Source organism: Lacerta agilis, chromosome 6 (genome assembly GCF_009819535.1).
Source record: "Lacerta agilis isolate rLacAgi1 chromosome 6, rLacAgi1.pri, whole genome shotgun sequence".
Lineage (NCBI taxonomy): Eukaryota > Metazoa > Chordata > Lepidosauria > Squamata > Lacertidae > Lacerta > Lacerta agilis.
The window spans coordinates 85,579,362-85,606,711 of record NC_046317.1 but is presented as its reverse complement, the minus strand read 5'-3'; the positions used below and the strand labels follow the sequence as shown (position 1 = coordinate 85,606,711).

Sequence of the window (27,350 nt, the reverse complement as noted above, 5' to 3'; positions counted from 1 at the left end):
ATACATTCAGAAATGGCGCTGAGGTCCAGTTGCTAATATTGTTTTGTTCATTCCCGCTTGCAGGAGGACTATGAGTCAGTGGCTCTTCTTGGACTCTAACTTGGTCACTGATGGGAGTCACGTGTGTGGCAAGGTAGCCATTGCCCAGCTGCCACCGAGAGGGCCCAGGTGATTGCCTGAGGCACAGCCAAGACAAAAAGGCCAGGGTGAGCACTTGGACCACAGAGGCCAAAAAGGGAACGCCTGGGTGAGCGCTTGGAGTGCGGAGGCCAAAGATCGGTTCTGGCCATGGGCAGGGACGGTGAGCCGTCACCCAGGCATTACCTACCGTGATGCATCTGTCTGGGAATAATTGTGGCTGACCTCCATGTCAGCGGGATTGAAGGGTTGGTTACAAGGGTGAGTGGTTGGCGGCAAGCGCTTTTGCTCTTGGTGGCGGATAGGCTCTGGTTCAAGTGATAGGGGTGGCAGAAGGGTCTCACCATCCCTATGTGAAGGGTATTCCGGTAAAGGAATCCAAAGACTCAATGGTTTGGTCAACGCTGAGAGGGGTTGTGCCCGAGTCCGGGGGACATCAGGGTAGCTGACTGGTGCTCCCGCTTTCCGCTGTCCCTGGTGTTCACCCTTGGCTGACCTATGATAGAGCTCTGGGTCAGCGCTGCCTGCAAGGGTGCAGAGACCTAGTTGAACCAGAGCCTATGCAACCACTCACTTGATAGTAATCAATAAAGTCGTGGCCGAAATTCTGCAAAAAAGCAAACCAAATATCTGAGTCATGTGTGAATTTATTTCTAGGGAATGGTTAAAAGGTCTAAACACGCAAAGCCAACGTTGTATTTGTGATTAGTCAACTAGAAGGGGACACCAGGTGCTGGGTGGCCCCCATTCTCATTGCCTGGCATGAATAGTTGTCCTTATGTGCCTTGTAAGGTAGTGGCGATTGAGAAGGAACCATGGGGCATCAAACAAACAGAGTATGGAAAGAAATATTGGTATGCATTGCAAATAAATACATTAAACTGAAAACAGGCTATGACTGGGGCCTTCTATTCTTTATTTTTGTAGCCATCTGCATCTAAGCTTGCAGAATAAGTTCTTTTCAATGTGTTTTTGAGGGCTGATGCCAGAGAGTCCCATAATCTAGATGGCAGAGTGTGGATTGTGCATTAAAACAGTGGGGTGGGGTGAGCTCTTGGTTTCGCTTTTATGTAGAGATCATGGGATCCAGTTTCGTTCATCTTAAAGTGTCTTCTTAGAGCCAAGCATTATTAGGCACCTTCTTGCAAATATATGATGCAACATTCTCACAGTGTGCGGTAGCCCAGCATTTATGGTCACTATAGCAATCTTTAGACATGTAAGCACAGTTGAACTGCATTGGCGCACCATACATCCAGTAACTGAAAAGAAAAGAAAGAGCAGCACTTTTTTTGGATGTCTACTTCTTCACCCGCTCCCCGTGCCTTCTACAATTAAAAAGATGTTCAGCTCTTTCTCTCTTAACAACCACTCACAATTGTGATGGATTTTTGTCCCCAGATTTTAGAATTCTAACAACCGTGGGTCAAGACTGTCTGTTTTCTTTTCACATGAAGTGATTTCTCATAGGAAACTACAAAAAAGTGAGGGTGTCACTTTGGAAGGCTCAGTGGTACACACAAGAACGTTCAGTCAATTTAGTTTGGGCAATATCCAATGCAGTTCTTCTGCTATTGCCAGGAATTCCATTTCTGCCACAGAACTGCCCCTCTCTCCTCCCCATATGCACCCACATCCTCCTCAGATCTGCCCTGTACCATTGTGGGTGTCGGAGAGAGAGTTTTGGAAGAGAGATCCTTACTCTCTCATAGCAAAGTTAGCACAGTAGTGATTGTTCTGAGCAAATTAAAACCTTCATAGATTTGCATCCACCTCATCTCACATGCATCACCCACCCCATGCATGAGGATAGCAGTGACACTATACAGAAACAAAAATAGCTAAGGGGGCCTAGGGCTTGCCGACTGGAAGGTCAGCGATTTTAATCCCCACAATGAGGCGAGCTCCCATTGCTCAGTCCCTGCTCCTGCCAACCTAGCAGTTCAAAAGTATGTCAAAGTGCAAGTAGATAAGTAGGTACCACTCTGGCGGGAAGGTAAACGGCATTTCCGTGCACTGCTTTGGTTCGCCAGAAGTGGCTTAGTCATGCTGGCCACATGACCTGGAAGCTGTACGCCAGCTCCCTTGGCCAGTAAAGCGAGATGAGTGCTGCAACCCCAGAGTCGTCCACAACTGGACCTAATGGTAAGGGGTCCCTTTACCTTTACCTTTTACAACTGAAATACAAAATATAATCTATAACCAAAAAGCCATTATAGAGTTGATTGAAATGATATGATCTCTCTCACATGTATATCTTATCTAAATCTTACATGATGGTTCTAAGTATACTGTAATCAATTATAAATAGTATTCAAATTTCTATCCAAGAGAGTGAGATTCATCTACCCCCTCTCACACACTTCACCTCAGATTGTTTAACTGTAGAAATATTTTTCCTAAAGAGAGTGTTGCTCAGCTTTAGGTTCCTGCAAGTCCTTTTGAAGCTGGGCTAAGCAGCACAAACCATTTAAAAGCATGCCTTCAGCTACTTCCTAACCACATTCACTAGTGAGAAGCAGCAGTCACTCACCTGGACAATGATATAGAGGAGTATATATGTAGATCTTTGGTAGTAGAGAAAAATGCATGGCAAAATATATTTGGAGAGGGAAAGGATCAATTATGTAAACAGCATCTGCAACTATTTGGAATGCATGCCATTAGCAAATGTTGCTTCAGAAACTTACTCGGCTTTAGGTTTCTCCCCTGACAGCCATTTCCATTTCTGTTGCCAGTCTCTAAAGAGTCCAATCCAAATGTGCTTTTTACGGTCTTTTACATGCTTCACCACAAATTGCTAGGGTAGGGGTGGGGAGAAAAAACAACAACCAGAAAATATTCAGTAGGAATGAAGAGCAAGGCACTTCTTTCAAACTCTTTCTAGACAATGTCCTTTTATCTGAGCTACTATAGGCTACTATAGGCTAAATGCCATTTTGCAGCCTGATTACCAGACATTAAACCCAGACATATGGCACCCTACTACCACTCTCTGTTCTACTATATCTGATAGAAAACAGGCAACTGCAAACATGAGTGTACCCAGTGCTATTCTTCTAGAAAAAGAGGTGCCAGAATTCACCATGAACGCCTCCCTTTTTCTGTTACAATGGCAATGGCGCCCACCTGAGAAGTGCCGGAACGGAGTTCCCCTGAGCTAACAAAAAAGGCCCCAAGTGTACCATCACCAGAGCAAAATAATAATTTTCAGTGGGTATTTTCCCTCCCTCGCCAGAGGCAGACTGTGGTCTTTCAAATTTCAGCAGCGCCCTCTGCAAGGCTCGTGACACCCACTAAGCTTGTGGCAGAAAGGTTCCTTGCGCACCTTAAACCCACCTCCTCTGCCCTCACACACCAATATGGAACTCTCCGCACTGCAATTTACCCCTCGTGCCCTTCCCAGCGACATTTAAACAAACTTGATGGGAGCGAACACGTGCTCCAAATGCGCTTTAAAGCTCTAGCTGCAGTTTGTGCGCACCATCCATTATTTTCCTTGTCCTGACATATGAGGTAATGTGGGAAATACAAGTGAACTGTCATCTCTTGCTTGTATCTTTTCTCTGCCTATTGAGATCAAGCAGAAGCCTTTTGCCTAGCCTGCTGAAAACATTTTTGTTCAGACAAGTCTACCCAGGTACTTAGGAAGTGATTTTAGTCTGTTTTCAGTATTTTAACTTGTGTAGGTTTTGAAAGCACGGTTCTGAACTTTTCTTGATTTTAATCATCTTTCTGTAAAACGCTTTGGGTTTTCTTCTCAGTCAAAAGGCGCATTAAATGTTTCGAAATATTAATATCATTTGCTCCCTTCATTCTCCTCAGCGAGGAGCCTCTCCAAATTCCCGCCTTTTTGCACACACCCCCGAAACTCTCCCTCCACCCTCAAGGACTCGTCCTCTTTAGCCACGCCCATTTTATAACGGCCTCTTCTGCCCCTCCCACTCGAAAGCCGACGCTCTTCACGGCGCCTCCCAAATGAGAAAACCTGTGTGCGCGTGACGTCGCCGCGCACGCCTCGTGGTTGCCTGCGCCTGCGCGCTGCCGCCGCTACGGGCTTTGTAATCGCCTCTGAGTGACGTAGATCTCTCTTTCCGGCCTGGGCTCGCGGCTTGTGAGGAGGTGAGGCGAGGCCTGCTCCGTGTTCCCGGGCGGGCGGGCCGTGATTTCTCCCTCTCTGAGGTTGAAAGCGGGGCGAGGGAGGAGGCGCGTAGTCAGTTGAGCTGATTGCTCCTCCCGCTCCCAGCTTTCCCTCTTCCCGGGGGTCGCCTGCTTCCTCTGCCCCGAGGTGGGAGGCCCAGGGGGTGAGGGGACATGAAAGAGACCCTTTTCCTATAGATATAAAATAGTCGCTTGTGCGCGCCAGGGCGCTTTAGATTTCCACACACCCTCCTTCGCCCCAGAACCACTCTGGGGCTAGCAGGGATCTCCACGGGAAACCCTAGAAAGCTGCTGCCAGCAGGCGACCCCGTTCTTTTTTTGTTGCCCCCGAATTGCTAACCTCGGGCTTTCACTTAACCTACCTTGATTTCCGGGCAGCAACAGGTTGTCCGTGCAAATAACGGCCGAGGTGGCAATTGAGCTGGTACAAAATTCAGCGGCCGGCTTGCAAGACGGTGTGAGCATATGACACCGATCTGTGGCCGGACTCCTCTGGCTGCCAGTTAAGTTTCTGGTCCCAATTTAAAGTGCTGGTATAAAGTCTTAAATGGGTCAGGACTGCAATACCCTCAAGGACTGTCTCCTCGTATGAACAGACCCAGACCCTGCGATCATCATCCGAGGCCCCTCTTCATGTGCCTCCACCACGAGAGGTCCAGAGGGTAGCAACATGAGAACGGGCCTTTTCTGCGGTGACTCCCCATTTGTGGAATGCTCTCCCCGTGGAGGCTCACCTTGCACTTTTGTTACATATCTTTAGGTGCCGGGCCAAATCATTCCTCTTCTTCGAGGCCTTTGGCTAATTAAACAATCTGTGGCCTTTTAAACTTGGGGTAGGGGTGTTGTTTTTGTTTGTTACTACCTTATGCACTTTTCTGTTTTTATATTGTAAGCCATCCTGTGATCCTCAGATGAAGGGGGCAGTATATAAATTAAATAAATAAATGCCTTCTTGGCTGTGCTGCCATTTCCCTGTTTACAAACAGTTCCGGCAATTAAGAGTGAGGTGTGAATAGTTAAAGGCTTTACAGTGTACTGGATTTTGTTATTGTCATGATTCAAGAGGGATGTTTAATGCATAATACACACATAGATGCCTGTGTCTGCACACACACAAACTGTAGGGCAGGTGCAATAAATGCAAACAGATTTTTAAAATATATATACTCTATTTCAACTGCAGACTAGCAATTTCAGAATTTCTCTTAACAAATAGGCATGTGGATGAGCAGAGTTGGTACTAGCTTTTACCTAAAAGCAGAATTTCATAGCGAATCTGCTCGGTAGACATATCCAAGAAATCTTGAGAAAAGAGAAATTAGAGTTTGTTGTGGGGCTTTTTTGTGCATCTTACCTGTGTTGCAGAAAACAAATCCAGGTAGTGGAGCATCTGCTTTGCATGCAGATATCCTAGATTCTATCCCCAGCATCTCTTGAGTAGAGCTTGGAAAGAACCCTGTCTGAAATCCTGGAAAGCTGCTGCCAGCCAGTGTAGGTACAGCTAAGCTACATGGACCAAAGGTCTGATGCTGTGTAAGGTAGCTCCCTATCCAGAAAGTTAAGTGTGAATTGAGAATTGTAGCCTGAAATGGAGCATTTAAAAAAAAGGGTAAAACCTGTTGTGTTCAGTTTACGAACATCCTTGCTTTGGAGTCTGTACAAGGCAATTTCCTGTGCTCCTAATATCTGGCAGGTAGAAATTGTTGCTTTGAGGAGGAGCTGTTCGTGTACTTTCTGTTTATTGGAAGTGCAGTAAATGCACAGGTGTGTTTGTTTTCCGTTGGTTAATCATTGAACGATATCTTCCACTTAAGTGGGAGATGGAATTGGCTCCTCTTTCCACACCTTCCCAAGTTCAGTAGAGGCGAGATGACAGTGGGATTTATGGGAGAGAATGTATTTAGATAAGTCTAGGCTGCCATGCAGTGTGGAGTGGGTGTGTAATTCTGAATCTTACCTTATTCATGGATTGTCCATTTACATGTTATGAATGTCTCTTCTGAATACTTGATTTTATGGCCAACTAAGTTTTACTCAGAGTAGACCCAACTCTCTGGCTGTAAAGATAGTAAGTCACTGTTAAGGTAATCTCATCTCTGAAAATTTGAAGACAATCTACTTTGACTTAGTTGAGTAGCACCTCCCTGATACAGTATATTAAATAAGTTTGTTCTTGAAGTGTGCGTGCACACGGAAGCTCATACCAAGAACAAACTTAGTTGGTCTCTAAGGTGCTACTGGAAGGAATTTTTTATTTTTTATTTTGTTTTGACTATTGCAGACCAACACGGCTACCTCCCTGTAACTATAAATATTATTATAATTAATATTCTATGGAAGTGCTCCTGCTTATAACTAAGAGTTTAAATAAAATGAAACACTTCAAAAGAAATCTTCCTGCTTCATTAAATTAATACACACAATGTAGTTTTAAATAGGTGCATAACTGATAGGAAGATGCTAGAAGATAAGGACTCTGGCAGGTTGCAGAGACTGCTGGGGGTGAAGCTATTTCTGTAATTTTTCAGTCACTTCAGCATTGCTAGGTACTGATCCTTTATCATATCTTGTCAGAAATTTCCTGTTGCACATCACTTGTGGCAAAACCCTAGAAAAACACAATGCAGAACGACGCTGGGGAGTTTGTGGATCTCTACGTTCCTCGTAAATGGTGCGTATTAATTTCTCCATGGAAATTGCCAGTCTGCCTTGGGCAACTTGAAGAAAGTCATGGCACATTTGTGCATGGGGTTAAATCATGGCTTTAGCCATACAATAATACTCCTTGGGCTCAAGTGCTCCCAACCTGACTTCCTGGCATGACTGGAGGAAGAGCACAGGAGCTTTCGCAGTTCAGTGTGTCATCCATCCTGAGACAAGCTGGTTAATATTAAGTACAGATACTTGAAGCAAGCTAGCTTGATACACTATAATTTGAAGTTGGCTTTGTTTCAACTGTCCATAGTTAAGATGGAGCACAGTATGTCCAGGTTTGGGTGACATAGCAAGCTGCAGTTAATCTTAAACAGAAACAAAAGCTTCCAAACTTCTACTTGTGCCCATGCTGATTGAGGGCGTGTGTGAGCCCAAGGCTCGGTGGGGTTCATTCTTACAATACCAAACTATGATTTACTGATTTGTTAGTTGCTATGTTAGCATGGAGTTATGGGTTTTGGGGGGAGGGTGTGGGGGTTACACCGTTAGGTGACAGGAAAAAACCTTTCTCTTCAACCAAGCCTTTGGCTGATTAACATCCGACACCCTTTTAAATGTGTTGTCAGCAGGGGGTTCTTGGTTTGTTCTTGTTTTTTATTTGTGTTTTTACGTTGTGAACCACCCTACGATCTACAGATGAAGGGTGGTATACAAATTTAATAAACAAGGATAATGAGATTGAGCTATTTGGCTGCTACAGCAGAAAAAAAGATGGGTGCATAGATAGGTGCGTGCACCTGCCAACTCAGTTGTAGAAAAGGTGATGTGGTTACAAGAAGAATTTAAGATACAGAAAGGCTAAGTTGAGGAGTCCAGAAAGAGCTATGCCCAGGGCTTAAGTTCCATGTATTTCTGCAGTGCAGGGGGTGTCCTAGGCATGCCAAGAGTGGGTGCAGCTGCTGTAAGACAATGGTGGTTGTCTTCAGTGCAAGATTTTCTAGCCGTGAATTTTTATATATTTTGATGGGGCTTCTTTTCTCCCCTTCAGCTCTGCTAGCAACCGGATAATTGGTGCTAAAGACCATGCCTCCACCCAGATGAATATTTGTGAGGTGAGTAAAATATAATTAATTAGAATATACAAGTTGAAAGGCGTTAATGGATGTGTTTTCTTTTTGGTACTGAATTACATTTTAATGAGGCTTGTAACCTGCCAGTTGCCTGGGTTAGTAACTCTATGTAAAGAATGCATTCCTAGCTCCAGAGGCCTATGAGCTTATTATGGCTACAGTAGGAAGAAACCTAAGTGTAAAAAGTTGGCTAAGCATTGATCTAACACAAGGTCGCATGGAGTTGACTGCAGTCACAAAGAGAACCAGTATTGGTTACAACATGGTGTCCCTGCATAATGTGCAGTTTTATTTCACTCCTTTCTGCCTTTCAGGATATGGCCCTGAGTATTAAAATTTACGGCAGTGTAGCAATAACCACGGTTGTTTCTCTCAGGCTCCTGGGTCCAGAGGGTGTGGGACTGTAGAATTACTTCCTTTGCTAGACTTCCTGCTGCAGGTGAAAATAAATTACAGGGGCTGCTTCCTATAGCAAGCAGTATTGAGAGAACAGCATTCATGGTCCAAAGGAAACACATGGGGGAGTTTGGGCATACACACACACAAACACACAAACCTCGAAGCAGTTTATAAAAAGATAAGACAATAAAAGCAACGTGTAGGTCACATTCCTTCCATGCCATGCTTTTGCTTTGGACCCTGGGTGCTGTTGTCCCATACTGCTTGCTGCATGACTTTTTGTTTTTACTCATAAAGGTTAGTATCATCTGTTCTGTTGCTTCCCTTTTGTTTTAAACAAATTCCTATTAATTTTTGGATGTATCATGGATTAATAGAAATGAAAAATTGATCCTTTTGTGGACATGGGACATGGCTGACATTTGTCCCAGATTTCAATAATCCAGTAAATCTGGGCAAACACATTTTTCATACAGGCATTTAAACTATTAATTTGTTTTCTGTAAACTACCTGGTTAGATTTTTAAGGGGTTCGCTGCCGATAATTGATATCTTCTACGCATTGTGTTTTCCAGTATAACTGCACAACAGTTAACATGTTGAAATGCAGTCTTGATTCCCATTTCAGGTTGATAAAGTCACAGGCAGAGTCAATGGCCAGTGCAAAACTTACGCAGTTTGTGGAGCAATTCGCAGAATGGTAAGTATGAACTTAAAATGGTTTCTCTTCCCCAGTAGAATAACGTCTGTTGTTTTTCCACCTCAGTGTTTGGCTGTTGTGGGGGTTGGTCTCACTACATGTTGGGTTTCTGCATTTATATCAACTCCAGTTCGCAATTAAACTTGACATAGTTTACCTTTTGAGTATCAGCTGATTTAAGGTTAAGAGACTAGGTCTTGGAGATAATTCTGTTTTAAATAAGGAAATTGTCATCCTCTGGGTTGTGAGAGTAATATAAAGGGGCTCTTTACACTAGTAACATTTAAACATCCTTTCCCCAGGACTTGCTTTCCGTTGCTGGGCTACAATGCTAGGCTCATTTACTTAGAAGTAACACACATGAAAATCAATAAATATATTTATGATTGGGCTTTTAGTCTTTCATGTTTAACTCATGAGGTGTGTATGGAAAACAGATTTGTAAGTGGTATCAAATTCTTTCATGAACTTGTACTAGATTAACATAAGCAAATATGAACAGAGCTGGATACCACTGCAGGGATTACTGAGTACTATCTTCATGGACTGTTCTGAAGTGCTTCAGTTGTCTCAAAATATGGTTGATGAATTAACTCACAGCAGCATTCAAGAGTTCTCTGTTCTCTATATGTGCAATAATTCTTTGCAAGCTCCCTCTATCAGTAAATGAATAGGCTACCATGAGTAGTTGCTCCTGAAAGAAGCAATCATTCCTTCTATATTATGCACTGTCATTCTGGACTGAATAGTGAACCTTAATTTGAAGTCATCTCAAGATAGTGGGCTACACTGCTACTTGGTAATATAATTCTGTCACAGGGAGGTAAGCAGTATTGAGAACTGATAGTTACCATCTTAGGATAGCATTTATTGATCAAACCACATCTGGTTGGCTACTGTGAGAATGGGATACTGGACTAGATGGGCCATTGGCCTGACCCTACTGGTTATTCTTATATTCTTGTAAGAATCTGACTAAGCCACCCATAAAAAATGGTTAACCAGGCTAGTTTTGTGAAAATAGCCTAACCACATTGTGTCCAAGTTTATTCAAAAGCAAGATCCATAGTATTAAGTTGGGCTTACTCGCAGGTAAGTGTTTGTAGGAATTGTTGCCTCCTCCTGAGGAAAAAGGAAAGCAAATCAGTTGTGTACCCTACCCTGGTCAAGTCTTGGCTTGTGCATTCAAAAAACCGACTGCAGGAGAGCATCTCCTTGTTAACTTAAAGCGCTGTATGTGGAGCTCTTTGAACAGGCCTTTGCCACTCAGTTAAACTTATTTTCTGTGTTTCAGGGGGAATCTGATGACTCAATCCTGCGCCTTGCAAAGAACGATGGTATAATACCCAAGTAAGTTTTGTTGAATCTCATCTCTCTCTCCCTCTCTCTCTCGGGTACTAATGCAGCTGTGCATTCTCAGTTTGCCAGTTTCTTGTGCTGCTTTGTTAAGATTAATCTGTCCCTTAATCTGTACGTTTGTAACTGTTTCTTTTCCTTTTCTAGGAATTTCTAAAGCATGACGAAGAAGCATGATGTGAAATTTGTTATAAAATAAAACTGTTGGAAAGCATCTAAAGTTCAGTGTGTCATTTCAGCTCATAACAGGTGGAACTCTTAAAAGAGGCTAATTCTGAAGATTACAGTATTGTTAATATGGATTACATAGCTCAGTTTAAATGGATTGTTTTTATATTAAAAATAGGTTTGTGCTTATGATAAATTGCAGCGGTAATACTTACAGCTAAAATAGACCACAGATTCTTAGTCACCAAACTATTGTCCCAGATCCTTAAAAGTTACATCATTTTTGCCACGAGATGCAAGATGATGTTTGTATCTCTACTTAGAACTCTAAAACACAGGGATAGAGACCCTGAACTCTTAATACCATCTGCAAAGCTGCAGGTTCTCTCTCCATCCTTGTTCTCACACGTTTTGCCTTCATTTGTATGTGGTTTGCAGACGGCTAGAAAGATGCAGAAATGGTTTTGCTACATTTATCTGTGAATTACGTTTGTCTCTAGAGTTCGTGTTCTTTATATATTCTCCCATGACAAAGAAAATGACTTGTGTTATTTCTTGGCAGGTTTTTTTTCCCAAACAGCAAGAAGCCAATAGTTAAGAGAACTTCCCTTTGCTTGTTAAGATCTCAAATGTGAGGAAATGCAGTACATTGATATCCTGTGATAAATATAATTATTCTGAAATATGTAAACAAGTTGTCATAAGGATCGTAGGAGCTGAACTGGCCAATTTTTAAGCACTCAGTTTGGTAAGCTTAGAAGAAAGCTTTTGTGTTCAGAGTTCAGTTTGAGTTGGGTGGGTGGTTCAAGATGCTGCACACATACCCAGGCTCACCAAATGTCACACCCCAGAATGAGAGGTGTGTGCTGCCCTCGTCCCGACACCATGTTATTTTTAGAACTCGATTTGTTCACCTCTTTCCACTGGAGGCCTGAAGGATTACAAAAAAATAAAAAATCTGATGCCGAGTACAGTGACTTATTTCTGGAGAGATCTGATTGGAGCCAATATTTCTTTTTCTGGTATTCCAAAGTTTGAGAACTCGCTTAATTAGAAAAGCTCACCAATAAAACTACATGTTTCCAGGGGAACAATGTAAAAAGATTCCTGCATTGCAGGGGGTTGGACTAGATGGCCCTTGGGTTCCCTTCCAACTGCAGTTCTATGATTCTAAATTTTACCCAGTAGCTGAGCAAACACAATTCTGCAGGTCAATTCTAATAACCTATTAACTTGGCAGCAGGTCGAAAGGTTTATATTCTATCTGCCTCACAGAGCCCTAGGGAAAACCACAGCTTGAATAGATCAAGAAGACAGACACATGCTGACGCCACCTTTGTTATCTGTCACTCCCCTTGATTCTGGCTAACATCCACTAGGCTGCACTTTTCACCTGATGTGCACAGCTGTTGTAGCTTTTAGCTTTCAAAAGGTTTCTTTTTAAACTTAAGAGGTAGCAGCAGCCAGGTATGTTAAAACATTATGGCAAACCTGAGCTGGTAGTGACATTCCCATATAGGATGAAACTTCCATTTTAAATCCAGGTATATTCTGGAGGCTGTGCCAGTAGTTTGCTGCAGTAGGTAGGAATTTTAGGTACCGGTAAATGTGTATATGGCAGCAGCTTCTCAGGACAGTGCCTCACTTGAGAGGCAGAGACACTTAGCAGAAGACACCTGGTTTGATATAGTTGTATCAATAGGAATAACGAAAATGCACCTGAAGAATTTGATGTAGAAAAAACCTGCTCTTTTTCCCTTATGGGGTATCCAAGAGCTTGTACAGTGGTACCTCAGGTTAAGAACTTAATTTGTTCTGGAGGTCCATTCTTAACCTGAAACTGTTCTTAACCTGAGGTACCACTTTAGCTAATGGGGCCTGCCGCTGCGTGATTTCTGTTCTCATCCTGAAGCAAAGCTCTTAACCCGAGGTACTATTTCTGGGTTAGCGGAGTCTGTAACCTGAAGCGTCTGTAACCCGAGGTACCACTGTGTGTTCAATTCACTATTTGAATTGGGGAAAGGTGAAAAAAATCTATTCAACTAAGTTGTGCTCTGAGTAGACTCACTGAAATTAATGGACCTAGCTTAGTCCCAGCTAAACTAATTTCACTCAAGAAATGCTTCTGTGGGGCTGAACTAGTTCTGCTAAACTTTGTTTTATTATCTTTATTTCAAATAATACAAATCATTTAGCAATCCAAGACTCGGCCCAAGATGTCCCATTATCTGTTTCCATGTTCTTAATGTACATCCTAATCTTGCTGGATTTTAACCTACATCTGAGGATTGGTAATAAATTCCAACCAGGATATGACTCTTTTCTTCTTTGCAGTATTGTTTCTGCTTACATCAGGGTCTCTAAAATTCTTGCCCGGCTAAAAGAGTATGGCCAGCCTAGAAAGCTTTTCTAGATGCTTTTTTAAGACTCTCCACTGTGCTGTTAAATCGCCTGTGCTGTTCTCGGACAAGAATAGTTCAGATCTCAAAAGAGCCATGAAAGGGAATGAACTAGAGTTTGATTGTACAAGTGGTGCCCTATTGCCCTTACATGGTTACATTACACCAGCTTGTGAAATTCTCCTCTGTTACTTGCAGAGACTTACCGTTGGAAAGGCAGCTTTATTGATTTGAGCTATTTTAGCTAAAACTTCACATTGCTTGGCTGAGTGCAAAGCAGGCTAGGATTCCTTCTTTTGGAACAGAATCCTGTTGCTTAATGAAGCCTATTGTGTTTCTGTTTCATTACCGGGGGGGGGGGTGTCCTTAAAGGGTGGGGGGGACTGAATAGCTGAAACTTCACGAAGATGGCATATGAGTACAAACTTCTTCACACAAGCTGGCATTCGCCTGAATGGCTTATTTGTTGTGTTGCAGTTACAGGTAGGTAGGCGTGTTGGTTTGCTGTAGTAGAAACAAAAAAAAAATTCCTTCCAGGATTTGTGTTGCAGTCCCTGTTATTTAACTTCCTACCATCAGCAGTTGTGGAACTGCTGTCACAATCTGTTTGTTTTTTCAGGCATGTCCAACAGGTAGATCAGTGGACGTCTGGTAGATCACTGGCTTCCCAAAGAAGCTCAACAACTTTGGCGCCCCTTAAAAAAGCACTCCAATAAAACAGGGCTTTCCTCCTCCCCAAAAAAGCTCAACAACTTTGACCTGAGCTCCAAAAAAGGGGGTAGATCACTGCCAGTTTTTAATTCTGTAACTAGATCACAGTCTCTTGGGAGTTGGCCACCCCTGGTTTAGATGATAAACACACCTGCCTTTTGCTCAAGTCACAGGTGTGGTTTACAACAAAGCCAATGAAAGATGAGTACATGAAATCCATAAAATAACAGTCCTTAAAATACACAACAACTTACTGAAATAAAACTTGGAGGGGGGCAGTTCTGCCCAGGATCTTTTGGGTGAAAAAACTTGAGCAAACCACTACAGTATCTTTAATAGATCCCAGGCATGTCTGCCTGCACATGGGAGAGCAGCTGTCTACAAGCAAGCTTGGTTCAAGTGAGCTGCAAACGATAATTATTGTTTCTAGTTAACAATTTGTATCTTGTGTATAGAGATGCAGATGGTTTGTTTTTCGTCTGCAGTGTGCATCCTTCACAACCTGAGATAGCTTGTGGGATCGGCAACTTGTGATAGACCCTCCCACCATTATCTGTGGGACTAATCAGCTTGGAAATAAACAAAGGAAAGCCAATTAAACACTTTTTCCAACAAGGAAGCACGCTATTGTTTGACAGCAGGCACCAGTTCCTTCTGATGAAACCCCCCAAACTGGAACTAAATTTCATGCTGTTCGATTAAGCTTGCCGGTATGAGCTCTGATTTATAACAAAAGTTCAGCTTTTCTGTTTTAAATTCGTACCAATAAGGACATGTAGAGCAATTCAGAGAACAGGCACCTTGAGGACAGAGTCTCATTTTCTCAGGGTACAGAAATGTTCTGGACATCTCCAGTTCCTTTCACGAATCTATGGAGGCACCATTTAGGGATGGGATAAATTTCTTCCCTTCTCTTCCATATTCCACACCACAAGCAGTTTATGCATTGGTAGCTAGCACTCTGTATAGCATGGGTAGGCAAACTAAGGCCCAGGGGCCAGTTCCTGCCCAATCGCCTTCTAAATCCAGCCCACGGACAGTCTGGGAATCAGCGTGTTTTTACATGAGTAGAAATTGTCCTTTTCTTTAAAATGCATCTCTGGGTTATTTGTGGGGCATAGGAATTCGTTCATTTCCCCCCCCCCAAAAAAAAAAATAGTCCAGCCCCCTACAAGGTCTGACAGACAGTGGACCAGCCCCCTGCTGAAAATGTTTGCTGACCCCTGCTGTATAGCATACCCTCCAACGAAACTTTTTCTAGAACAAAAGGGTGCTGGAACTCACCATGAACGCCTCCTGGGAATCAGCGTGTTTTTGCAGCGCGTTTGTTGTGGGGGAAGAAGGGAAAAGGAGATTGTTAGCCAGTTTGAGACTCCTTAGGGTAGTGATAAAGTGGGATATCAAATCCAAACTCCTCCTCCTCCTCCTCCTCCTCCTCCTCCTCCTCCTTTTCCTCTTCTTCTTCTTCTTCATCTTTTATAATGCCATTGGGGCCCACCTGAGAGGTGCCAGAACAGTTTTGGTGAGTTTCAGCTGGAAAAAAGTCCTGGTCCTAGGTAGGAGAGCTGAAAACAATACCAATATATTTCACATCTGGGCCCCTTTGGTTTCAGATAGTTGAAGGGTAGATGAGTCTAAAGAGCACGCGACACAAATTTTCTTGGCCCTCTTGGCTATGGTGGCTCATTTACCAGAAGTAATGTATTTAACATTACTGAAAGTGTATACTCGATTCTGCCCAAATTAAGCCTTCTGCCACTTTCTTTAAGAAAACAAAACAAAACTCAGGGGTTATGGCAGGAGATTAGTTGTTTGGTGGTTCCTCTTTTGAACCTCGCAAACTTGTTCTGTGAAATGGGTATTTCTTAGTTTTCCAAATGTGCTCTAAAAGGTTGGGCACTCCTGTGCTACACAGCTGAATGGTGGTTATTGATTCAATGAGCTTATGCATGCCAAAGGGAACAAATCCCATTCTTCTAAATGAAAAAGGTGACTATTCTGTGTAGATAATATTGTTATACAGTGGTACCTTGGTTCTCAAAATTAATCCATTCCGGAAGTCCGTTCCAAAACCAAGGCACACTTTCCTATAGAAAGTAATGCAAAATGGATTAATCTGTTCCAGACTTTTAAAAGCAACCCCTAAAACAGCAATTTAACATGAATTTTACTATCTAACGCAGGCATAGGCAACCTTCGGCTCTCCAGATGTTTTGGCCTACAACTCCCATGATCCCTAGCTAACAGGACCAGTGGTCAGGGATGATGGGAATTGTAGTCCGAAACACCTGGAGAGCCGAAGGTTGCCTATGCCTGATCTAACGAGACCATTGATCCATAAAATGAAAGCAATAAACAATGTACTGCATTCACACATTCATTCAATCAATCAACCAATCAACCAATCAATCAGTAGCTGAACTGGGTTCCACACAGCCACAAAAACAAAACAAAAAAGCCACAAAGACGCAAAATAAATAGCAAAAACAGACAGATCTCAGCGTAACACTCAAAACAGAAGTGTGGCACTCAAAACGGAGCACTGCAGATGGTGACAGCAGTCACGAAATTAAAATACGCCTGCTTCTTGGGAGGAAAGCAATGACAAACCTAGACAGCATCTTAAAAAGCAGAGACATCACCTTGCCGACAAAGGTCCATATAGTTAAAGCTATGGTTTTCCCAGTAGTAATGTATGGAAGTGAGAGCTGGACCATCAAGAAGGCTGATCGCCGAAGAATTGATGCTTTTGAATTATGGTGCTAGAGGAGACTCTTGAGAGTCCCATGGACTGCAAAAAGATCAAACTTATCCATCCTTAAAGAAATCAGCCCTGAGTGCTCACTGGAAGGGCAGATCCTGAAGTTGAGGCTCCAGTACTTTGGCCACCTCATGAGAAGAGAAGACTCCCTGGAAAAGACCCTGATGTTGGGAAAGATGGAGGGCACAAGGAGAAGGGGACGACAGAGTATGAGATGGTTGGACAGTGTTCTCGAAGCGACTGGTATTAGTTTGGCCAAACTGAGGGAGGCAGTGGAGGATAGGGGTGCCTGGCGTGCTCTGGTCTATGGGGTCACAAAGAGTCGGACACGACTGAACGACGACTGAACAACAACAACATAATTCCAATAATCTCCAGCCATTGGCCATGCTGCAGCTGATGGGAACTGTAGTCCACAAGATCTTCAGGGCACCATATTGGCTGCCCTTTGTCCACAAAATGCAAAGTGCCACAACACTAAATAATAGAGCCTAAACTGCCTTCTTGACCTCAGCCACCAGTTTTGCATTACTTCTCTTGGCCACTGTGTGGTTCCAGAGAGCTGTCTACATCATTGCACCTGTAAAACAGGTGAGGCAGTTTGAGATGTCCCCAAAGCCTACAAGGCTCATGCAACAGGATTGCAACCCTGCTCAGGCCCATCCAAGGCCTTGTGGTAAGTTACCTTAAACCTTCTTGGTTTCTTTTTTTTCTAATCAAGTTGAAAATGAATGCTGTTATACCACCACTCTCTGAATATGTATATTTGATTCCCATATGTTTGCCTACGCTTTCTTCAATAGCAATAGAAGAATCCTGGGAACTGTAGTTTGTTAAGGGTGCTGAGAGTTATTAGGTGACTTCTAGTCCCCTCACAGAGCTACAATTCCCAGAGTTCCCTGGGAAGAAAGAGGAATTGCTTGTTAAACCATTAATTAGTAAATGTTATCTTTGTAAATAGATACAACATTTACCATGGGTTTTTTGGGGAGGGGGCTTGAATCAGGGACCCCGGGCAAGGACCCCGTTCACCCCACCCTCATTCTGGCCCTGCCTATGTGGCAGGTGAGGTTTAGAGCTGACAACTAGCCCAAGGTCACCCAGTAAATTTTATGGCCAAGTAGGGCTTTCAGCACTGGCCTCCCAGTCCTACGCTTTTAGTATTAATCTATTAAGCATTGACAGAGGAAATCATGGCTTTGCTATTTTGGGAATGATACTTTAGTAAGGGGGAACTGTGCCATGTTGTTGTGTGTATGTTTCCACTCCGCTTTTTAAAGGAAGCAGTTGTTTTCTATTTTCCATTCCACGTTTTAAAGTAAGCAGGTGGCATCTGTGTGACAAACAGACAAAATGAAGAGGCTCCCTTTGTATGCACATCATGACCAAATTAAGGCCACTTGACCATCGCAGTTGAAAAGGCTTTGCCTACAGAAAGCAGCACGTTGCCAGTGTGGTGTAGTGGTTAAGAGCGGCAGACTTGTAATCTGGTGAACCTGGTTCGCGTCTCCGCTCCTCCACATGCAGCTGCTGGGTGACCTTGGGCTAGTCACACTTCTCTGAAGTCTCTCAACCCCACTCACTTCACAGAGTGTTTGTTGTGGGGGAGGAAGGGAAAGGAGAATGTTAGCCGCTTTGAGACTCCTTCGGGTAGTGATAAAGTGGGATATCAAATCCAAACTCTTCTATAGCTCTTGCTGAAGCCCTACCTGATACCATAGTCTAGGGATGGTGACTCCCTGTGCAAAATCCTGGAGAGCAATGGCCATTCAGTGTAGATAATGCTGAGCTGTATGAGCAGAACCAGTGTGTTTAATTGGCTTTAGCTAGATGATGTTAGATAAAACAGTATATAAGAAGGGATGTTATAAATGGCTTAGGAATGTTTAGAAATGTTTAAGGTTATGTGTTTAAGTAATGAACTATATATGATTAGCCAGCATGTTAAAGTATATTAAGAATAATGGTGAATGTCTAGAAAATAGTTACAAAGTTACCAACGTATATTAGTATTGAACGCAGTCGAGAGAGCGGGGGAAGTCCCCCCAAAGAAGATTTGAAAGTAGAAGTAAATAAGGATTTATTTTATGTTCCTGTTAGGTATGTATCTTTTTTGTTATTTTTAATGTTGTTTTAATGTGTTTGATGTGTTTTTTGTTTTTTGTTAATTGTTTTTTTGGTTTTCTGTTTGCTTATTTGTTGTTTACTGTAGAAAATAATAAAAATTTTAAAAAAAAATGCTGAGCTGTATGGACCCAATGGTCTGATTCAGTATAAAACAGGGGAAGGCAATGGGGTGCCCTCCCAGATGTTGCTGAACAACAACTCCCTGACCATGTGCAATGCTGGCTGGGGTTTGATGGGAGGAGGAAGCCTCATTATCTACCCCCCCTCTAAGCAATGCAGAAAGTAATACAGATGTTGACTTGATCCTGACAATACTAGGAGGGGGGTATTCTTACATTTTTCCAGGGTCTTATGCCTGTTAGGTCACTTGTGGTTATAAAAGCATTTATTTTGAGTCAGTAGACACAGGACAGTAAACGGAAAAACACAATTGAACAGAGAAAACCGCCAAATTAAAAATTATACAAATTAAGACTCGGAGAATGCCACGGTGGTCGTTTTTCTTATTTCATTTCTTTTCATCACAGCTGCTGAGAATTCTGTGGACTTTGCTGTGAGGCGTATGCAAGGAGAAGTCCCATAAACACCAGATGGGCACCTTCGACAAGTTAATAATTGAGTGATTAGCTGTTTGTGTGAATCTAGGAACATAGGGCACTGCCTATGTATAGGAAGCCAAGTCAGACCATGGGCCCATAGAGTTCAATGTTGTCTGCACTGATTTGTGGTGGCTTCCAGTTCTGGGCACCACAGTTCAAGAAGGATACTGACAAGCTGGAACGTGTCCAGAAGAGGGCAAGCAAAATGGTCAAAGGCCTGGAAACAATGCCTTATGAGGAACGGCTTAGGGAGCTGGGTATGTTTAGCCTGGAGAAGAGAAGGTTAAGGGGTGATATGATAGCCATGTTCAAATATATCAAAGGATGTCATATAGAGGAGGGAGAAAGGTTGTTTTCTGCTGCTCCAGAGAAGCGGACACGGGGCAATGGATTCAAACTACAAGAAAGAAGATTCCACCTAAACATTATGAAGAACTTCCTGACAGTGAGAGCTGTTCGGCAGTGGAATTTGCTACCAAGGAGTGTAGAGCAGAGGCTTGACAGCCATCTGTCAGGAATGCTTTGATGGTGTTTCCTGCTTGGCAGGGGGTTGGACTGGATGGCCCTAGTGGTCTCCTCCAACTCTATGATTCCCCAGGGCTACCTGGATTTGCCATTCATTGAACCTGGGATCTCCTGCATGCAAGGCAGATGCTCTCTCTCACTCTCCATAAAAAGCACAAAAGAACAACACACAAACATATTTTGAGTCACTTCATAGAATTGTAGAGTTGGAAGGGACCCTGAGGATCATCTAGTCCAACCCCCTGCAATGCAGGAATATGCAGCTTTTGCATCCAGAGGCTGAACCCGCAACCTTGGAATTATCAGCACCATGCTCTGTTGATATATAGAGATGTAAAGCCCCAGACGATAAAATGACCACTTTGTTCTTGTTTCAGGAGTTCGTTTGTTTTCCCCTGGACCTACTCGTGGATATTGATAAATGCAAGTTTAAAAAAAGAAAAAGAAAACACCATTTTGAAATCCACTGGTAGGGTTTGATATTTGGATTAGAGAAAGGGGGAAATGCAAAAGCCAGCCTAACATCACTTGTGAAAAGGGACTAAAGTTTGCCAGTTGTTCCTCCCCAATTCCATGCTCTCTGAAATGTAAATAGAGAAGATAACAGCTAAACCATTTAAGATTCCAATCTTGGCCCATCTTTGCAAAACGCCATAACAAAAAGCCTTCCAGTTAAGCTGTCCAGAAGCAAATGTCCTGGGAACTGCTATGGAGAAACCAAGGGAAATTCCATCCACCCCGGGGGGCGGGGGGGGCGGTAACTGATTGGAGATAAAAAGCTTATCAGGGGTCCCCATAAATCCGCACACTTTTTAAACAAAATGTCAGGCTACAGCAGCATCCATCCGGATCTGTGTCTGATTTGGCTGCTCAACCCATCGGAGAATTGCAGCTGCATCCTAGAAGATAGCATTTCCTGCGTTCTGTTGTGAAGTAACCGGCTGATGAGTTTCACATATGCAGCCATTACTGGTATCACTTTTAACAGCGGTGGCATGGCCCCAGTATTGTTGAGAACTGCTGGAAGTGTTTATAAATGGTGGCAATGTCCCTGCTAGATAAACACCAAGGCCCATTGGGTGCAAAGAGAAGTTTCTGAGAAGCTTTCAAGCAGGGGGCATGCCTTTAAAACCCCTTGCAGTTCAGAGATCCACTGACTCTAAGCTGGGCTGTTCTTCTGTTTACCTACCACAACTAAACGGCGGTTGATAGACCAATAAATTTGTCTAAACCCTTGTAAATGCTCACTCTAGGTTAACAGCCTTGGACACATCTTGTTGTAGTGAATGCCTTAAGTGAGTTATGTGTGTGTGTGAAGACTTTCATGCCTCTCTCTGTTCTGAACCCTACTGGCAGCCAACTTCAAGACAGACAAAGGGCTTTGCATCCATCTGTCTCTGGAGACAATGGAGGAATCCACCTTTGGAGGTGAGGTCAAGCTGTTGGAAGGTTGCATTTCCTGCTGTGACTGTAGAGACTGATGCGGGAGAGACATGTTTTGTTGCAGCTGTGCAAATTTGAATCCAGATGGCTGACTTGTTCCTTCAAAGGGAATGCAACCTCTCTCAGAATAGGATTCCCACCTGATTCCTGGACCTGAGAGCTACCCACCCATCCACAACAAATAGGGGTTCCCCCCCCCCCCGGTTGGGAAACTTCTTATATGTTTGCATCTCATGAGGCAAATGAAATTTCAGCATGGCTATGTCACATTTCAGCCCCTGCTGCAAATCTGGAACCATGTTCATACTTCCGAACCTTTAAAGTGCAAGCAGAACAAATGTAGCAACTTGAAGGGAACATCCCTCCCCATAAGTAAAGTCTTTTGTTTAGTCGTTTAGTCGTGTCTGACTCTTTGTGACCCCATGGACCAGAGCACGCCAGGCACGCCTATCCTCCACTGCCTCCCGCAGTTTGGTCAGACTCATGTTGGTAGCTTCGAGAACACTGTCCAACCATCTCGTCCTCTGTCGTCCCCTTCTCCTTGTGCCCTCCATCTTTCCCAACATCAGGGTCTTTTCCATGGAGTCTTCTCTTCTCATGAGGTGGCCAAAGTATCGGAGCCTCAGCTTCAGGATTAGAAAAGAAAGCCGTAGCCTATAGGAAAAATAAAACGGGGCAAAGGAGGAGGAGGCAGAAAAACCACTTTCTGCATCCTGGATTGCAGCCAAGACGAAGATGTGAATGAACCTGAATTTAATTTGGGGGAGAGAACCTGCTATGTTAGCCTCTTGGTGAACAAAAAGTTATTGTTCGGAGGCAGTGGCGTCGCTAGCCTCTGCGCTGCTGGGGGCGGCGGCAGCGCAGAGGCACCCCCTGGGGGAGGGGCACGACGCGCGTGCCGTGACGTCATCATGACGTCACGACGCACGTGTATACAGAAAGGGGGGATTTCCCCCTTTCCGAGGCTTTTTTTCGGCGGGGGGGGGTGGTGACCAGCGAGGAGGGGGTGACGGGTGACCCCCACCTCGCTGGTCGCCCCCCCCCCGCCGAAAAAAAGCGGTGGAAAGCGGAAAAAGAAGCAGAGCGGCGCTTAAACGCGCCTGCTCTGCTTCCTTTCCAGGCTTTCCCCGCCCCCCCCCCCGTGGTTTTTTCGGCGGGGGGGTGGTGACCAGCGAGGAGGGAGTGACGGGTGACCCCCACCTCGCTGGTCAGCCCCCCCCCGCCGAAAAAAGCGGTGGAAAGCGGAAAAAGAAGCAGAGCGGCGCTTAAACGCGCCTGCTCTGCTTCCTTTCCAGGCTTTCCCCGCCCCCCCCCCCGCGGTTTTTTTCGGCGGGGGGGTGGTGACCAGCGAGGAGGGGGTGACGGGTGACCCCCACCTCGCTGGTCGCCCCCCACCGCCGAAAAAAAGCGGCGGAAAGCGGAAAAAGAAGCAGAGCGGCGCTTAAACGCGCCTGCTCTGCTTCCTTTCCAGGCTTTCCCCGCCCGCCCTCCCGCGGTTTTTTCGGCGCGGGGGGGGGTGACCAGCGAGGAGGGGGTGACAACCCCCCTCGCGGGTCGCCCCCCCCCGCCGAAAAAAAGCGGCAGAAGCACCCCATCCATGTGCTGCTGCTCCGGGGGTGACGGAGGGAGCGGCGGCGCGTGGGAGTGGCGGGAGGGGCCGCCGCTTGACACCCCCACCCGCCGCTGCTCACCCTGTCACTGGGGGCGTCCCGCCCCCACCGCCCCTCCCCAGCGACGCCCCTGTTCGGAGGTCCTGTGAATCCTGCACCAAACTGGCTTGGTGGCTTTGTGAGGAGCCGGAAAAGAACTATGCAAAATGACATGTCAGGAGGAGTGTTCACATGTTGCATGCGACAAGCAGTTGTTTGGGCACTTACCCGACTTCCCATCGCCAGTGTCACTGCGGCTCACAGGGAAGTTGAGACAGTGAGGAGGTCAGCATGGTGCGAATGCACTGATGGTGGAACCAACCTAGGTTGGGATGCTTCCAACATCTGGAAAGCAAAGGCTAGCCATCCCAGTTTTACAATATCTATTACTCTCCCCACACCACATCACTTACTAAATTTAGCTTTTCAGGAAATAACGGTAGCAACAATAGGGTTTTTATATCAATTGTGTGTGTGTGTGTGTGTGTTTAGTTTCATTGATTTCCAATATATTACAATGTTTCATTGATTTTATTGATTTCCAGTATATAACAATTACTAAAAAGAAAGAAAAAGATACAAAAACAAAATACCAACTGGCCTCCTCCCTGCTCCAGGACAGATCAATCTGGTTCAATTTGCCAGAATCCAATCTGTGATTTCGGTAGTTGCCATTCTTCAGAGTTGTCAGTAAAGTATTTTATATAAAAAAGTTGATGCTCCCAGTTTAAAGCTCACTGGTTAGCAGAACAATAAACTGAATTAACAAGAAATCCTAACATCCTAAGTCCTCGATCTATTTACATGAAAGTTAATGCTAATAAACTCCATTGATTGGTGGGACTTATTCCCAGATTTCCTTTTTAATTATGGGAACACCGCTGCCACCATCATTAAATTTATATACTGTTCACAAATAAATAAATCCCAGAGGCTGCTTTTTTGTGGCTTCTTTGTGTGACCTGCAATTGACATTACGCAAGAAGAGCCCTGATGGATCACCTAGCCCATCGTCCTGTGGGAAATCCGCAAGCAGGACCCAACAGCATTCTACCCACTTCGGATTCCCAGGAACTGGCATTCAGAGGCATATTGCCTCCAAAAGTGGATGTGAAACACAGCCATCATGGATTGCCAACAGCCAATGTATACCTCAGGACAGAAAGAGTCGTCCTGCGGCTGCACACTGAATGAGGGTACAACTCGTTCTATCCATCCAGAGAGATTATAATTTTTAATGGGTCCGCATTGTTTCCCTGCAACTCTATCCTCACCCTCGCCGCTGGCACAAATGTCATGCTGGTTTCGACTGAAGATGCTTCTTCTAGATGTCTCGGGATTACATTTTGTGTTTTGAAGAGTTTGATCTTGTGTTTTTAAAAGGCTTAAGGGTTTTAATGTATTTTTATGGCATGTTAGTGTTAAGGAGGAATCTGACCCTGAGCATTGAAGAAGGGCAAAGTAAATCAAATAAAGCCATGCAATAAATAATTCACCACTGCTGCTGCTTCTCTTTATATATAAAGATAATTGTCTTGTTTCTGGGATCAGGAGACCATAGCAAAATAAGAAGAGATCTGCTGGATCGGAGCAACGATCCATTTGTTTTCAACTAGATCAGGGATTGGCAACCTAAGGCCTATGGGCCATAATCAGCCCACGGGGGTCATTTAACCAGCCCACGGGCCGCACCCAAACCGAGCTGCCCGCTTGGCAAATCCCCGCGCACTGTGCTAAACTGGCACAGGGTGGTGCGGAGGCTCACTTTCGTGGCACCGAAAATCGCGGCTTTGCATGCGCAGACGCCAGAAATTGTGTCTGCGCAGACACAGCTGCCGGAAATCTTCGCTGGAGTGAACCAGCCCAGGCATGGTAAACCTTGCCGACCCCTGAACTAGATGGCTTCAGGAAAGTAGGGCACAGAGACAATTTGTCTTATCCCCTCTTAATGCCATTTAAGCCAATGGCTATTACCACATCTTGTGACAGTGAGTTCCATAGATAATTTCCCTTAATTGCTTGTTTCCATCTTAGAGCTGATTCATGCCTTGTTTTAGAACAAGGATACAAAATATACTTTAGTTCAACGGGCAAGCTATGTCCTTGGTTTGCATGTAATGCTAAGCCAAACCTTGTTTTAGCATAAACAGGCCAGTTCCTGCAGAGGAGATTGCAGCTGCTGTCCTCCTCCCCGATCCAACTGGTGCTGTGAGCTAAGTCATGGTTTGCTTTCGCATGTCACCTGAACATGGGCTTGTGGTCTGTCTCAATCTAGATGAACCGCAAGCTGTAACCATGGTTTGTTCTCCAATACAGCTTTGCAGCTAGTCTGGAGGTGACAAACCATAGCCAGGGTTCGGACAATATGCCAAGTCGAACCATAGCATATCTCATAGCGGCAGCAGGACTGGAAGAGGAGGGAAATGGTCGTGCTCTCTCCAGGAGCTTGCATGTATGTTCATTTACATGAAGCAATGGTTTGGCTTAGCACTACATGTGAATGGAATTTTTATGTGCTTAAAAAAAACTTATATGTGCTTTGATGTCAGTTGTGAATGGTGCGTGATCAGCTTTCCTGTGACAAACGATGAGGCAGGGGCCTGTTCCTCTCCTAGTTGCCACTGCTCCTGTGGATTTGGGGGTTAGAGGAGGGATAACCAACAGGGTGCAACTCCCATCAGCACCGGTTAGTTTGATAAGGATAGTGGGTGTTGTACTCACAGACATCTGGAAGGCAGCATGCCAGATGCCCTGACCCTACAAGATTCATCTCTCTTGTCAGGGTTGAGCCAGATGAAGAAGAGTGGTGGCAAGCCCCCCTGGCGAGGCTGCACCCACGGAAGAACCTGGGGAAATGGAGGAGTTCGTACCTGGAGAAGACTGGTGGCGGCACTCCTTGGAAGAGGAAGAGTCAGATGGAGAGGGGGAAAGACCAGAACAAGAGGAGGAGGAAGTTGAGCCAGAATCAGGCCCTTGTGAGGAGAGAAACAGGCAGGGCCCCTCCCCTCCTCCCTTCTCAGCTGCAGAGCATAGAGCTGAGAGACGCAGGGAACAATTAGAGGTAGCTGTGACTCGTAAGAGACGTGGTTACAGGCCAGCTGCTTAAGAAAGGCTGGCTGCTCCCTGCGCTAGCACCTGCAACTGCTATGCTGAGTGCGTGGTTGCTCTTGCTCGTTCTGTTCCTGACTCCTAGCTTGTTCCTGACTCCTGGCTTGTTCCTGACCCTTGGCTTGTTCCTGGCTCCTGGCTTGTTCCTGACTGACTTGGCTGGTTCCTGACTTGGATTGTTTTCGACTTCGGCTTCTCCTGACCCCGTACTGATACCTGACTTCAGCTGGCTTCTGACCTGGACTGTTTGACCTCGGCTTATCTGACTGACTGCTGTGCTTCAGCACGCCAACTTGTTGGCACCCTAACATCTCTAGCAGTTGCTAGGCTTCTTTCTACAAAGCTATAATTTCCGTGTTCAGTTGAAATCTGCAGTTTCCATATGTCCATGGGGGTAGAGGGGGAGACTCCCCAGAAATTAATATGGAAAGCAATAGTTAAATGCTCCCTTTCAAGCCTTGTGATGTTTCCTAAATTTGCAGCCTAGCTGTGCGACATTAAGTCCAACTTTTAAAATGTCGCTGACAGTGACTTCTTATGCTGCGGCCAATATTGAAAATGAATTGGGCCAGAATCTGCGTGCTTTTAAATGGAAAGGGTTGTTTACTCAACCCGGTGCCAGAAAAAAAAAAAACATGAGTCCACCCACTTCATTCTCATTCAAATGAGCTCTGTGCTTGTAGCTGAACTGGCACACACACACACACACTGGGATAAATTCTAAGTCCACCAATAATATCATTTTAACCATATCTCCAGTCATCTCTGTTGTTCCTTGGGAAAGATTTACCGTATTTTTCGCTCCATAGGACGCTCCGGACCATAGGGCGCACCTCATTTTTAGAGGAGGAAACAAGAAAAAAAATATTTTTCTGGTTTTCCTCCGCTAAAAGCCCTGTTTTGTTTTGTTTTTTGTTTTGTTTTTGAGGATCAGCTAAAAGTTTTGCAGCTTTTTTTGCAAAGGGAAAAGCCCTGGGGTTTTGGGGGTTTTTTTTTTGGAGGATCAGCTAAAGGTTTTGCTGCTGTTTTTGCAAAGGCAAAAGGCCTTTTTTGAGAATCAGCTAAAAGTTTTGCAGCTTTTTTTGCAAAGGGAAAAGCCCTAGGGTTTGTTTTTGTTTTTGTTTTTGTTTTGAGGATCAGCTAAAGGTTTTGCAGCTTTTTTTGCAAAGGGGGAAAAGCAAAGCTCCTTTTGCAAAGGGGGAAAAGCAAAGAGGAAAAGCCCCATTTTTATGGGGTTTAACTCACATTTCTGAAAAATCTTAAGGAAAGGGAGCCATTTCTACTGTTTCCAGACAGATAATCTAATCAGCCAGTCACATGT

At 44.5% G+C, this 27,350-nt stretch overlaps 1 protein-coding gene across 1 annotated transcript; it reads left to right on the top strand.

The window, feature by feature from the left end:
- Positions 1-4,175: 4,175 nt before the first annotated feature.
- Positions 4,176-10,753, top strand: RPS21 (ribosomal protein S21). Its single transcript, XM_033153693.1, has 6 exons — positions 4,176-4,260; positions 6,874-6,970; positions 8,003-8,066; positions 9,112-9,183; positions 10,478-10,533; positions 10,687-10,753. The coding sequence occupies exons 2-6, from the start codon at positions 6,921-6,923 to the stop codon at positions 10,694-10,696; spliced, it is 252 nt and encodes an 83-aa protein (XP_033009584.1). The 5' UTR covers positions 4,176-4,260; positions 6,874-6,920; the 3' UTR covers positions 10,697-10,753.
- Positions 10,754-27,350: the final 16,597 nt, after the last annotated feature.

Excerpts from the sequence above, each read along its gene's own strand:
- RPS21 (XM_033153693.1), top strand. The coding sequence starts at position 6,921 with ATGCAGAACGACGCTGGGGAGTTTGTGGATCTCTACGTTCCTCGTAAA. Across the intron at positions 6,971-8,002 it reads CTCTACGTTCCTCGTAAATG|CTCTGCTAGCAACCGGATAA; the intron begins GTGCGTATTAAT and ends TCTCCCCTTCAG. Across the intron at positions 9,184-10,477 it reads GTGGAGCAATTCGCAGAATG|GGGGAATCTGATGACTCAAT; the intron begins GTAAGTATGAAC and ends TCTGTGTTTCAG.